The sequence below is a fragment of the Salvelinus fontinalis genome, chromosome 22, assembly GCF_029448725.1.
Source record: "Salvelinus fontinalis isolate EN_2023a chromosome 22, ASM2944872v1, whole genome shotgun sequence".
Taxonomy (NCBI): domain Eukaryota; kingdom Metazoa; phylum Chordata; class Actinopteri; order Salmoniformes; family Salmonidae; genus Salvelinus; species Salvelinus fontinalis.
In genome coordinates, this window is record NC_074686.1 from 9,430,507 (window position 1) to 9,444,380 (window position 13,874).

The following is a 13,874-nucleotide window of genomic DNA, read 5'->3' on the forward strand; positions in this document are numbered from 1 at the left end:
TGGGTACTTTTTCCACCAGTGTATAGGTTTATGTTCTTTTAGGACTACTAGCTACAGTGCAGCAGGATCTAAATGGGAGGGAAAACAACAAGGGATGTACAGCAATGTGAGATCCTGGTGGTGTACAGAGAGGATGTGAGAGTCATCATTATCGCCCGTATGTATTCCACTGAGGTGGTGAATGGGTACCTATGAAATGTTACTTTACCTTGATTATTCATTAGCATCTTTCCATGATTTCATTTTCCCGTTCTTTTTAGTGTGCCTTTAAAACATTTTTTTTAATAAGTATTATTACTTTCCCAACCATGATGAGTGAGTAGGAAGAGCCGAATAATTGTGTGCGGTGTGAAAATAAGTGTAGTAAGAAGTGATGATCCTCTCACTTTCGGCGCTCCCAACACACCTCATTGCAGACAACCCTTCAATCCCGCTGGTATGTAACTCGAGACATTCTCTCCGCCTTAAAGTGGTATCAGGAGTGTTGATAGTGTGAAAAAATGTATTTATAGTCTTGTCTTTCTCTGCCAAACCCCACACACAAAAACAAACGGAGGCCAAACGGGGAAAAAAAAGAGAGATCCTTATACTTTATTTCATTTCTTGCTGCTGTTTCGCATGTAAGGTACAGTGTCTTATTCCATTGTTCACTTATTTAAATAACAACATGGGAGAGAAATCTCTTTTTCTTAGGACACAGAAAGATTGCTGTATTTTATTAGCAGGGGTGAGTTGGGGGGGAAGTTTACAAGGACAGGGGAAGTTGCACGGTGCTGACCAACAGACGGATATAAACAGGCACGGACAGACGAGCAGTTCTCAGACCCACTCCTAACATTCAAAAATGCACAGTAATGTTACGAACAATTGTTTCGAAAACAACAACAACATTGTCAGAAAAACAGGAGGAGGAGGAGGGAGGGGAACACGAGCAGGAAGGATGGGGATTTGTTTTACCCCTGTAGAGGCCGTGGGTGATTATTCCACATTTACTGGCGTCAGCGGTGGGATCTTTCTGTTATACCCATTGGGCCAGGGAGTGGTGGGAGTGGCTTGAGGGCCGTGTTAAGTAGAAGATTGGCGGAGGGAGAGTGTCGAGAGGATGGCGGGGTGGAACAGGTGACAACGACGCCACACCACTCGCCGTGGAATCTAGATGCAGCTGCCATTTTGTTGTCGATAGAGAAGAGCGATACCGGTATTTTGTACATGACAGTGTATTAGCACATTTATAAACAGTGTCATAACAGTATAGTAAACATTCGAAGTGTATTGGCAGTGTTGACTATGCTGTAGTCTTTTGGCAGAAAAAAAGGCAGAGACGAAGAGGGGCACAGGGATCTGGCGTGATCGTCCTGTTCCTCTCCTTCTCTGTGGTTGGTCCTCTTGTCCTCAAGGCGATGTTGGATGAAAATACGGGATGAGGAATGGAGGAGTTCTCAGATGCGGTTTCTTGTATGGTTTGTATGTGATTAGAGGGACGGGTGGAGGTAGGGAGGAGAAAAAGAGGGGGAGGTAAGGGGGTGAGAAGTAAAGAATGGTTTGATAATTTAATAGTATGTCTCTTTTTCCACCCAGCCTAAAGAGAAAGGAAGGAGAAAATGAAGGGAATAGAGAGAAAGAGAGAGAGGAATTATTTTTAATTGAAACAGCAAACATTTGTATCAGGGGCAGTGGTGTAAAACATTTCCAATTGTCATACTTGAGTAAAAGTAAAGATACCATAATAGAAAATGACTCAAGTAAAAGTGAAAGACGCTCAATAAAATACTACCCTAAAAGTATTTGGTTTTAAATATACATAAGTACCAAATGTAAATATAATTGCTAAAACATACTTAAGTATCAAAAGAGAAGTATAAAAGGATGAATCATTTCAAATTCCTTATATTAAGCAAACCCGACAGCAGCATTTTCTTGTTTTTTTCAATTTTGTAGCATGATGTACAACAGTACCCACAATGCTCTGTGAAAGAAACCCAGTTCTATCATAGTAAATGTTATTATGGTTACTGTAGTACGTCATACACAAGTCTATAGTGAGTACAGTAAGTGTGTTTGTGAGAAACTAGTACCTCCGGGGTTTCGGCGCAGGATGAGTTTTCGGATCTCATCGTAAACAAAGATGAGGAAACTGTACGGGAACGCACAGAACCACCAGCTGGGCCTGAGACAGAGAAAGACGGATGAAGAGACAAAGGAAGAAAAAGCCAGAGGGCCATTCAGTTGAGTGAATAATTCTCCTTAAAGAGGAAATCATTTCCCCATTAATAGATTGAAATAGTCTCCAGTCCACACAGTGGTACTTTACTGTCATATAAACATCCCTCAGTAGAGGGTGCTGTTGCTCTGTGTGAATGAGAACAGAGGCTGGAGTACTCACTTGAGAGGGTACATCCTGAGAGCCACGTCCATGCCTGGGGTGTAGGACAGGAAAGCAGCCAGGGCCGTCTCCTCAAACAGCCCAAAGATCAAGATCTTATTCCTGTAAAAAAAAACAAATAATGAATCTCAACATTTATCCTAGCTATGAGAGACAAAAAGTAGAGGGGCTTCACAACCCTACAACATCTGAACAGGGAAAAGAAGAGGTCTGCTTTTTAATCATGCCAAAGTCTTTGTCATTAGAGGACAGGTGGAAATATAAAAGGTTCTGACCTCATGCCCTGCTGGAAGACAGAGTTGCGCCTGGTCTTGCAGATGATGACGTCAGCCCACTGTACCACCACAATACTGACGAAGAAGGCTGTGTGACAGGTGTACTCCACTATCTTCCTCTGTTCATAGGTCTGGCATTGCGAGGGAGAGGAAATCACAAGGAGGGAGGGTTAAAGGGCGAACGAGAGTAGAGGTAACTAAGTGGAACGTTGTGGTGATGATGAAGTGGAAAGTTGTTGTGATGACTAAGCGGAAAGCTCTGGTGATGACTAAGAGAGCAATTCATTTAATGAGAATAATGAGGACTGGATGAAAGAAAATAAGATGACAGAGGGGTAAAAAAGTTAGAGTGAGTAAAGACGAGAGAAAGAAAGAGTAAAAAAAGAAAAAGAAAAAAAGGAGAAGAAAAAAGAAAACGGAGGGAGAAAAAAAGAGAGAGAAAGGTGGGCAGTGTACCCATTGCTGTCCGTAGCTGTCCTCTAGGTCGTTGTTGGAGCGGTCGTCCCAGTTTAGCCTGATGCCCACCAATAAAGAGGGAAGGAAACCATTCTCTGCCAGGATCACAAAGTAGGAGAAGAACCCTCCCAGAGCCTGGATCATCCCTACAGAGACAGAGGGAGGAAGATATGTTAGCTTTATCTACTCTGCCTATAGAACTAGAATTAGAATTAGGCCGGGAGTCAATCCATCGCAGACTAACGATGTGAACGCAGAGATAGACTTTTAAAAACCCACCAATCTGTCCGTAGGCGATACTGATCAGCCTCTCATTCACCAGTTTGTCCCTGGCTGGGTTTCTGGGCTGTCTCTTCATAATGTCACTCTCTGCTGCCTCGTAGGCAAGGGAGATAGCTGGCACCTGTAGGCATACAGTAGGGTTAGGAGAAGGTGGTGGATGTCAATACACATTCCAATAGACTGACTCTCTTTGTGGTGCAAAGGACAACAGACCAAAGCACACACTTGGATGCGATAACTGACCTTCGATTCAAATTACGTACATACCCCAACCAGAAGCCATGGATTACAGGCAACATTCGCACTGAGCTAAAGGACAGAGCTGCCGCTTTCAAGGAGCAGGACTCTAACCCAGAAGCTTATAAGAAATCCCGCTATGCCCTCAGATGAACCATCAAACAGGCAAAGCTTCAATACAGGACTAAGATCGAATCATGCTACACCGGCTCCGACGCATGTCGGATGTGGCAGGGCTTGCAAACTATTACAGACTACAAAGGGAAGGACAGCCAAGAGCTGCCCAGTGACACGAGCCTACCAGATGAGCTAAATATGCTCGCTTCGAGGCAAGTAACACTGAAACATGAAACAAACAGGGGTGCGTGAACAGTCCCCTCCTGTACTCCCTGTTCACTCATGACTGCACGGCCAGGCACGACTCCAACACCATCATTAAGTTTGCCTATGACACAACAGCCTGATCACAGACAACAATGAGACAGCCTATAGAGAGGAGGTCAGAGACCGGACCGTGTGGTGGAAGGACAACAACCTCTCCCTCAACGTGATCAAGACAAAGGAGATGATTGTGGACTACAGGAAAAGGAGGACCGAGCATTCTCATCGACAGGGCTGTAGTGGAGCAGGTTGAGAGCCTCTAGTTCCTTGGCGTCCACATCACGAACAAACTAACATGGTCCAAGCACACCAAGACAGTCGTGAAGAGGGCACGACAAAACCTATTCCCCCTCAGGAGACTGAAAAGATTTGGCATGGGTCCTCAGATCCTGAAAATGTTTTACAGCTGCACCATCGAGAGCATCCTGACGGGTTGCATTACTGCCTGGTATGCCAACTGCTCGGTCTCCAACCGCAAGGCACTACAGAGGGTAGTGCGTACGGCTCAGTACATCACCGGGGCCAAGCTTCCTGCCATCCAGGACCTCTATACCAGGCGGTGTCAGAGGAAGGCCCTAAAAATTGTCAAAGACTCCAGCCACCCTAGTGGTACCGGAGCGCCAAGTCTAGGTCCAAGAGGCTTCTAAACAGCTTTTACCCCCAAAACACAAGACTCCTGAACATCTAATCAAATGGCTACCCAGACTATTTGCATTCCCCCCCCCCCCCGCCCGTTATTCTACGCTGCTGCTACTCTCTGTTTATTATCTATGCATAGTCACTTTAATAACTATACCGACAGTACATGTACATATTACCTCAATTACCTCGACACCGGTGCCCCTGGACATTGACTCAGTACCGGTACCCCCTGTATATAGCCCCGCTATTGTAATTTACTGCTGCTCTTTAATAAATTATTTGTTTTTCTTGTCTCTTACTTTTTGGGGGGTATTTTCTTAAAACGGCATTGTTGGTTAAGAGCTTGTAAGTAAGCATTTCACTGTAAGGTCTACACCTGTTGTATTCTGCGCATGTGACAAATACAATTTGACTTGATTTGAAATTGTATAAATTTGAACAAACTACAATTTGCCTGTGTGTGTGTGCATGTGCCATGCATGTGTGGGTGTGTGTCTGTATGTCACCATGTCGGTTCCCAGGTCAATACAGAGGATGGTGATGGTCCCTAGAGGCAGTGGGATGTTGACCAGGATGAAGAAGAGGAAGGGGGTGATCTCAGGGATGTTACTGGTCAGGGTGTAGGCAATGGACTTCTTCAGGTTGTCAAAGATCAGACGGCCTGGAGGTGCACAAGAGAAAAAGCTTGTATAGGCTAGCCCAAGACGACATCATTATATATCTTATTTTCATACAATAGGCTCATATTACAGATCGGTTACCTTTCTAAACAGCACTTTTCTTTTGTCTCTAAATATTCCATGACCTCTCTTTTCTTGTCTCCTTCTTTACTCTCGCTGACCTTTTTCACTCTCTTCATCCTACCTGTCATTCATACCACCCCCTTTCTCTCCTTCATTTTCATCCTCCTTACAGATGTGGGATCTTAATTTGAGCCAATTTGCTACAGCAGGAAAGTAATCCTGCAGCAACAGGAAATGTGAATTATTATGTGGATTATAATTAATGGGCATTTTTGTAGGGGTTGATACATTTCTCGTAAGGGAAAATTTCAAAGTGGAAATTACAAACTTCAGAAGCCTTTTTAAAAAGCTAATAAATTTCAATTTTTCATTTCTTGCATTGCAGAAAAGTTGTCCTGCAACAGGGTGATCAAATTAAGATCCTTCATCTGTATACCTCTTTCCCTCCTACCTTTCTCCTCCCTGCTTCTTTCCCTCGTTTTCCCTCCCTCCTTCCCTTCTTCCCTCACTCCTTCCCTCCCTCTCCCTCTGTCCCTCACCCTCTTCCACTCCGGTGACGATGGAGGCGAAGTTGTCGTCCAGCAGGATCATGTCAGCGGCTTGTTTGGACACGTCTGAGCCGGAGATCCCCATGGCGACGCCGATGTCAGCCTTCTTCAGGGCAGGAGAGTCGTTCACACCATCACCAGTCACAGCCACGATGGCACCCTGAGAGACAGGTTAGTGAAAACTATTAAAGGCCTCCTAGAAAAGCCTTCATATTCTATCTACTACTGTATGAGAATCTGTGGTGGAGAATCTGTTTCTTCAGATTTCTATACTTTAAAGTCCTTCCATGTCAAGAAAGCCAGACGTGTCTGTTTGTGTGCATGTGTGTGTGCACATTGCATGACTGTCTCTCTCTGTGTGTGTGTGTGTGTGTGTGTGTGTGTGTGTGTGTGTGTGTGTGTGTGTGCGTGCGTGCGTGCGTGCGTGCGTGTGTGCGTGTGCCTCACCTGTCTCTGGCAGCCCTCCACGATGATGAGTTTCTGCTGGGGGGAGGTCCTGGCGAACACAATCTCAGTGTGGTTCCTCAGGATATCATCCATCTGATCCTGGGACAGATCCTTCAGGTCTGTCCCGTGGATCACACACGCCTTGGCATCCCTGGAACACACACACACAGGAAGACAGTGAGTGAGAGTATGGTTGGTATCACTGAGACAGACACACACAGAGCTGCAGAAAGTTAGTGTTTTTAGTTCATACGCTTATGCCAGTAATTGGGTGTGACTGACTGACTATCTGACTGAGTGCTTGGTTAAGTACACTGAGTGTACAAAACATTAGGAACACCTTCCTAATATTGAGTTGCACCACCTTTTGCCCTCAGAACAGCCTCAATTTAGTTGGTAATGGACTCGACAAGGTGTCAAAAGCCTTCCACAGGGACCCATGTTGACTCCAATGCTTCCCACAGTTGTGTCAAGTTGTCTGGATGTCTTTTGGGTGGTGGGCCATTCTTGATACACACGGGAAAGTGTTGAGCATGAAAAACCCAGCAGCGTTGCAGTTCTTGACACAAACCGGAGAGCCTGGCACCGACTACCATACCCCGTTAAAAGTCACTGAAATATTTTGTCTTGCCCGTTCACCCTCTGAACAGCACACATAAACAATTTATGTCTCAATTGTCACAAGGTGCAAAAATCCTTCTTTAACCTGTCTCCTCCCCTTCATCTACACTGATTGAAGTGGATTTAACAAGTGACATCAATAAGGGATCATAGCTTTCATCTGGATTCACCTGATCAGTCTATGTCATGGAAAGAGCAGGTGTTCCTAATGTTGTGTACACTCACTGTATATATGTGTGAAAGCAAGATAGATAAAGTATGCTCACACACACACACACACACACACACACACACACACACACACACTCTCTCTCTCCTTACCTGGGATTGACCTGGCTGACAGGGATATTGAGGCGAGAGGCGATGTCCTCCACGGTCTCGTTGCCCTCGGAGATGATGCCCACGCCCTTGGCGATAGCCTTGGCTGTGATTGGATGATCGCCGGTCACCATGATGACTTTGATGCCAGCGGAGCGACATTTCCCCACGGCGTCGGGCACGGCAGCACGGGGAGGGTCAATCATGGACATGAGACCCACGAAGCACAGGTTCTCTGTGGTGAAGTTGACGTCGTCACAGTCGAAGGCAAAGCCCTTGGGGTACTGGTCCTCAGGCATTAGCAGGTGGCAGAAGCCTGGGGAGTGACAGTATTAGTTTGGTAGTAGTGTCAGTATTAGTGTATGCATTCTGAAAGGCCACTTTAGGTTCCCATTTCTTACCCTCTTCCCTCTTCTCATCCCTCTCTCTCTCTCTCTCTCTCTCTCTCTCTCTCTCTCTCTCTCTCTCTCTCTCTCTCTCTCTCTCTCTCTCTCTCTCTCTCTCTCTCTCTCTCTCTCTCTCTCTCTCTCTCTCTCTCTTCCCGAGTACTCTCCCTCCTAGTCCTCCCAGCTCCGTGCAAGCGCCCTGGAACTTTCTATACCTCTCTCCCACCCTCTTGTTTACCCAGGACTCCCTCCCTCAACCCTCCTCTGTCCTCTCTCCCTATCGCCCTCTCTCCCTCCTGTCTCACCGAGTACTCGCTCTCCCAGTCCTCCCAGCTCCATGTAGGCGTTCTGGAAGGCCTCCTTCATCTCCTCGTCCATGGGCTGCTCCTTGCCCTGGATCAAGATGGTGGAGCAGCGGTCCAGGATCCTCTCTGGCGCGCCCTTCATCACCAGCAGGTAGCGGTTGTCGGTCTCGTCCTCCGTCTCATGCACAGAGAGCTGGGGAGAGAGGCAAGGGGGGAGCACAATCATACACTGTGTTCAACCTCTTATACAAAGCCCTTTTACAAACTGTTTATATAAGGATTTAGAAACCCCTTGTTTTCCCTGACCATAGCTTCAACCCTAACCCGGACCCAGGTAAGACCAGGGTCAGACCCACATCCACACCTAGGGCCGTATGTATCCAGCTGATTCAGGATCGCTTTTGCCTTTTATAACACAGTGAATAAGATCACATGGATAGGTGTAACCTGATCCTAGATCAGCACTCCTACTCTGAGACATTTGATACATACAGCCCCAGGGATCCAGGGTGCGCACGTGTTCCCCATACTGGTCCCTCACCTGGTACTTGTTGGTGGAGTTGAAGGGGATCTCGGCCACCTTCTTGTTCTTCTCCCTCATCTGTCTGACGCTGCCGCAGGACAGCTCGATGCATTTCAGCAGCGCGGACTCGGAGGCGTCACCCGCCACGTCCCTCTTCAGGATGGGCAGCTGATCCTGAGCCGCTTTGAACTGCGCCCGGTTACACAGGGCCGCCACGCGCGCCAGCGCCAACCACGTCTCCGAGCTCTTGTCGAAAGAGGCGCCTGGGGAGGAGAGAGGGAGGAAGAATTGTTCGTGACAGACACATGGTTGTTGCATTCATGTGCTCACAGGCAGCCCTGAAGCCTTCATCAAGGCCTGCATGAATACATGTACTACCATTAAAAAAATGCTAATCCTTTGATACAAGATGTTACAAACAACATAAGGCCAATCTTTGATGGCCTAGTTATTCCCTAACACAGTGGTCTGAAACTTCTGACTCGGGTGCCACATCAGGCCTGCAAACCACATTACGCTGGTTTGCAAAATTGTATCTAATTCCAGAGACTACAAGACTATCTAAATCACCTAAACGGGTGCCACCGTATGAATAACTGTGATCACAATATGTATACCTAAGATGTATTGACTTTGATGTTATATAGTAAAGAACATAAACAACGAGTTCAGTGAACTTAAACCCCTCTCTCCTACCAGACTGGTCCTCCGTGGTGTCGGCCTCGTGGATCTGGTTGTCGAACCACATGTGGGCCACGGTCATCCTGTTCTGGGTCAGCGTGCCGGTCTTATCAGAGCAGATGGTGGAGGTGGAGCCCAGGGTCTCCACAGCCTCAAGGTTCTTCACCAGGCAGTTCTTACGAGCCATACGCTTAGCGGTCAGGGTCAGACACACCTGAGAGAGACAAGAAGAAGAGACAGAAAAGAGAGAGAGACAGAGAAAGGAGAGAGAAAAGAGAGAAAAGAGAAAGGAGAGAGACAGAGAAAGGAGAGACATAAGAGAGAGACAGAGAAAGGAGAGAGAGAAGAGAGAGACAGAGAAAGGAGAGACATAAGAGAGAGACAGAGAAAGGAGAGAGAGAAGAGAGAGACAGAGAAATGAGAGACATAAGAGAGAGACAGAGAAAGGAGAGACATAAGAGAGAGACAGAGAAAGGAGAGAGACAAGAGAGAGACAGAGAAAAGAGAGAGACAGAGAAAGGAGAGACATAAGAGAGAGACAGAGAAAGGAGAGAGACAAGAGAGACAGAGAAAGGAGAGAGACAAGAGAGACAGAGAAAGGAGAGAGACAAGAGAGAGACAAAGAAAGGAGAGAGACAAGAGAGAGACAGAGAAAGCAACAGAGATTGCGAAAAGAAGACAGGGTTGAAAGAAAGTAACAAATAGAGAATGGGAGAAAATTAGAGAAAAGATTAGTACCGAATCATGAATGTAAAAACATGGGATGCACAACTCCAGGTGTAGACACACTAGACCCTCAAACCAATCAACAACTTACTTGCATCTACAGAGAAGAAACCCATGACAATCCAATACAAGATAACTACACACTTACCCTTGAGACGTGGAGTTGTACAAACCCCCGCCATTCCACCCCCCCGTTCCCTACATTAAAATGCACTCGCGCTAAATCAAATACTGCAGTATATTTCACAGCCCAGAAAGAGAAACGCAGAAAGATAGAAAGAAAGAGAAGGAAAGCCAAGCACTGAGTAAAAAGCAGTGAAAGGCAGGCGCCAGTGCTTCATGCGACTTTCAAAATGGCGGAACGTACCGTGGGCCATACAGGCTACTAGCCAAGCAGCGAGAGTGGCAACAGCCCAGCATTTACATTAACATTAGCCTAGCATTTATCAGTCTCTCTTAACAGTTGTCATAGAAGACAACTGACCAGGAGGAGTCACTGACACTGACTGACGCAGGCGTAGAGAGAGCCTGAAAAAGAGACACAGACACAAAGAGGGAAGAAGAGAGAAAAAGAGAGAGAGATAACAGGTACACAAAAATCAAAGGGCTGTGGAGAGAGAGAGAGAGAGGGATAAACACTAATAGTGGAGAGACACACCACCACAACCATCAAAGAACACACGTTGATGGATACATGGATGGATGCCTCTATTATTACAGACAGACGGATAACCACACAGCGATACTGGAACACATGGAAATATTAGCACAGAGCATTAACACACAGAGTAAGAGACAGACAGACACAGAAGTACAACACAAGACACCGACACAGAGGAAAAAGCAGAATACACACACAAACACACAGTCCACTCTTCACTACCCCCCAACTTCCCATCGCAACCCCGTCCACCACACCACACCACACAACACAACACTAAAATCCACCAGAATATCTCCTCACAGTGACAGTAGCCAGCAGGCCCTCGGGCACGTTGGCCACGATGATGCCGATGAGGAAGATGACGGCCTCCAGCCAGGTGTAGCCCAGGCAGACGGCCAGGATGAAGAAGGTGATGCCCAGGAACACGGCCACGCCTGTGATCAGGTGGATGAAGTGCTCGATCTCCTTGGCGATGGGGGTCTTGCCCGACTCCAGGCCGGAGGTGAGGGTGGCGATACGGCCCATGACGGTACGGTCGCCGGTGCACACCACGATGCCACGCGCCGTGCCTGGTGACGGTGAGGAGAAGAGAAGAGAAGGAAGTTAGATGACTTTACTTGCATGTTATATTGGTGTATCGTCAAAGATTTGGAATACCTTTTGTGGTGCCATGTGTAAAATGATGAGTTACCCCCATACAATGAAAAGCACTTTGAGGAAAAACTCAAAGTGCAAATAAAATGTTTTTAATAATATTTTTTTGTATCACTCTGTTATAGTAAATGTCCCTAAAGTAATCATTCAAAAAATTATAATACTGAACTGCTGAAGTGCTCTTTACTGAAATGCCACTGAAGAATTTCTTATCGCCACCAGTGCAGGTGCCATACAATGTTCTGACCACATGGGGGCGGCATAAGCCATTCTATGAAGTAAATCATAGTTCTTTAGTGTATTTGGGGCCTACAGGTAACCAGTGCCTGGCATTAGCTTCATCAGACAACTAAGGCCTAGATTCAATCAGATCAGCGTTAACCTGCCGTAACTGACAATTGCACAGCATATCAGCGTTATTTGTTTAGGCAATGTTGGATGTGTAACTGCGTTGGAGCTGTCAAATCGGTGAGTGGCTGCTCTTGTGGTGATTGTCACGAAGCCACAGCCATCCCACTCGCTTTAGAAGTTTCCAAAGAGAAAGTGTAGGCTCTATAGAAATAATGACTCAAATTGAAAAATCATGAAACAAAACAAGAAGTATTTATACGAGCCTAATTGAGGTGTGGATTACATTGCAACATGGCAGCATGGGATTTCTACTAATGCATCCATCCGATGGGCAATGTCCGCGGCAGGTGTAACACACAGGCCGATCGTGGCTTCGACCGCTCCAACGCAGTTACGCCTCCGACGTCGCCTAAACAAAAACAAATATATGCTATGCAGTTGTCGCTTACCGCTGGTTAAAGCTGAACTGTCTGAATCTAGACCTTCGCCATGTGTGTCCTCCTCTGTTGACACTACCATTAGACCACTGAGCCATAGGGAGACGCTGAGCTAATATTGACACCAGATGGAGGGTTCTCAAAGATGAAGCAATATGGACAGATGGGAAGGAAAAGGGCAGCCAGGGAATTCAAAGAAGAGGGAGGAAGAGAGAGGGGAAAGAAAGAAGGAGAGAGAGACAGAGTGTGCGTGGGCGCTGGGTTGGGTGCTTGTTAAAACGGTGGGTGCCTTGTTGCTATGGCAGCCAGCATTTTCCACCTTAAACCCGTTGAGAGGTGGATAAAGAGAAGAAGAAAGCGAGAAAGAAAGGAAACACGGGAATGGAAAGACGACATGTAGAGTGATGGGGCAGTGATGGTTAAGACGACAACAATGATGATGATGATGATGATGAGAAGAAGGATATGGGCCAGCAGGAAGAGGAAGAGGGAGATGGGGACGATGCAGTTGCCAAGACGACCGTACCTTCAACACAGTTGGTGGAGAAGAAAGCGACATTGCGGGTCTCCAGGGGGTTGTCATGGGTACAGTCAGGTGACCTGCTCTGGGGTTCTGATTCACCAGTCAGGGAGGAGTTATCCACCTATAGGAGAAGGACAAAATCCAGGGAACTTGATTACAATTTCAAAAAGCTTGTATGTAAAATATGTAGTTGCGTGAGTGTGTGTTATATTTTAATGTGAGCTATGTATATATATGTGTGTGTGTGTGTGTGTGTGTGTGTGTGTGTGTGTGTGTGTGTGTGTGTGTGTGTGTGTGTGTGTGTGTGTGTGTGTGTGTGTGTGGGTATCAGTTTGTATTACTATCCTTGTGGGTACAGGAAATCCTCAAAAGTCCCCACAAGGATAGAAAAACAAGGAACATTCTCCAAAGGTTATTTTAAGCTTAGAGGTTAGGTTTACAATTAGGGTTAGGTTTACAATTAGGGTTAGGTTTACAATTAGGGGTAGGGTTAGAATTAGGGTTAGGTTTACAATTAGGGGTAGGGTTAGAATTAGGGTTAGGTTTACAATTAGGGGTAGGGTTAGAATTAGGGTTAGGTTTACAATTAGGGGTAGGGTTAGAATTAGGGTTAGGTTTACAATTAGGGGTAGGGTTAGAATTAGGGTTAGGTTTACAATTAGGGGTAGGGTTAGAATTAGGGTTAGGTTTACAATTAGGGGTAGGGTTAGAATTAGGGTTAGGTTTACAATTAGGGGTAGGGTTAGAATTAGGGTTAGGTTTACAATTAGGGGTAGGGTTAGAATTAGGGTTAGGTTTACAATTAGGGGTAGGGTTAGAATTAGGGTTAGGTTTACAATTAGGGGTAGGGTTAGAATTAGGGTTAGGTTTACAATTAGGGGTAGGGTTAGAATTAGGGGTTAGGTTTACAATTAGGGGTAGGGTTAGAATTAGGGTTAGGTTTACAATTAGGGGTAGGGTTAGAATTAGGGTTAGGTTTACAATTAGGGGTAGGGTTAGAATTAGGGTTAGGTTTACAATTAGGGGTAGGGTTAGAATTAGGGGTTAGGTTTACAATTAGGGGTAGGGTTAGAATTAGGGTTAGGTTTACAATTAGGGGTAGGGTTAGAATTAGGGGTTAGGTTTACAATTAGGGGTAGGGTTAGAATTAGGGTTAGGTTTACAATTAGGGGTAGGGTTAGAATTAGGGTTAGGTTTACAATTAGGGGTAGGGTTAGAATTAGGGTTAGGTTTACAATTAGGGGTAGGGTTAGAATTAGGGGTTAGGTTTACAATTAGGGGTAGGGTTAGA

The 13,874-nt window shown here is 45.9% G+C and overlaps 1 protein-coding gene across 1 annotated transcript in view; it reads right to left on the reverse strand.

The window, feature by feature from the left end:
• Window positions 1–570: 570 nt before the first annotated feature.
• LOC129819464 (sodium/potassium-transporting ATPase subunit alpha-3-like) overlaps window positions 571–13,874 on the reverse strand; it is a 37,237-nt gene continuing 23,933 nt past the window's right edge. The window contains exons 2-16 of the mRNA XM_055875776.1: window positions 12,587–12,704; window positions 10,919–11,187; window positions 9,244–9,442; window positions 8,566–8,810; window positions 8,025–8,217; window positions 7,337–7,649; window positions 6,395–6,545; window positions 5,939–6,107; window positions 5,163–5,317; window positions 3,394–3,517; window positions 3,115–3,260; window positions 2,659–2,789; window positions 2,384–2,485; window positions 2,076–2,167; window positions 571–1,579 (exon numbers count right to left, since the gene is read on the reverse strand). Of these exons, the coding sequence (XP_055731751.1) occupies window positions 1,551–1,579; window positions 2,076–2,167; window positions 2,384–2,485; window positions 2,659–2,789; window positions 3,115–3,260; window positions 3,394–3,517; window positions 5,163–5,317; window positions 5,939–6,107; window positions 6,395–6,545; window positions 7,337–7,649; window positions 8,025–8,217; window positions 8,566–8,810; window positions 9,244–9,442; window positions 10,919–11,187; window positions 12,587–12,704 (2,436 nt within the window). The 3' untranslated portion in view covers window positions 571–1,550. The remainder of the gene's footprint in view (window positions 1,580–2,075; window positions 2,168–2,383; window positions 2,486–2,658; window positions 2,790–3,114; window positions 3,261–3,393; window positions 3,518–5,162; window positions 5,318–5,938; window positions 6,108–6,394; window positions 6,546–7,336; window positions 7,650–8,024; window positions 8,218–8,565; window positions 8,811–9,243; window positions 9,443–10,918; window positions 11,188–12,586; window positions 12,705–13,874) is intronic.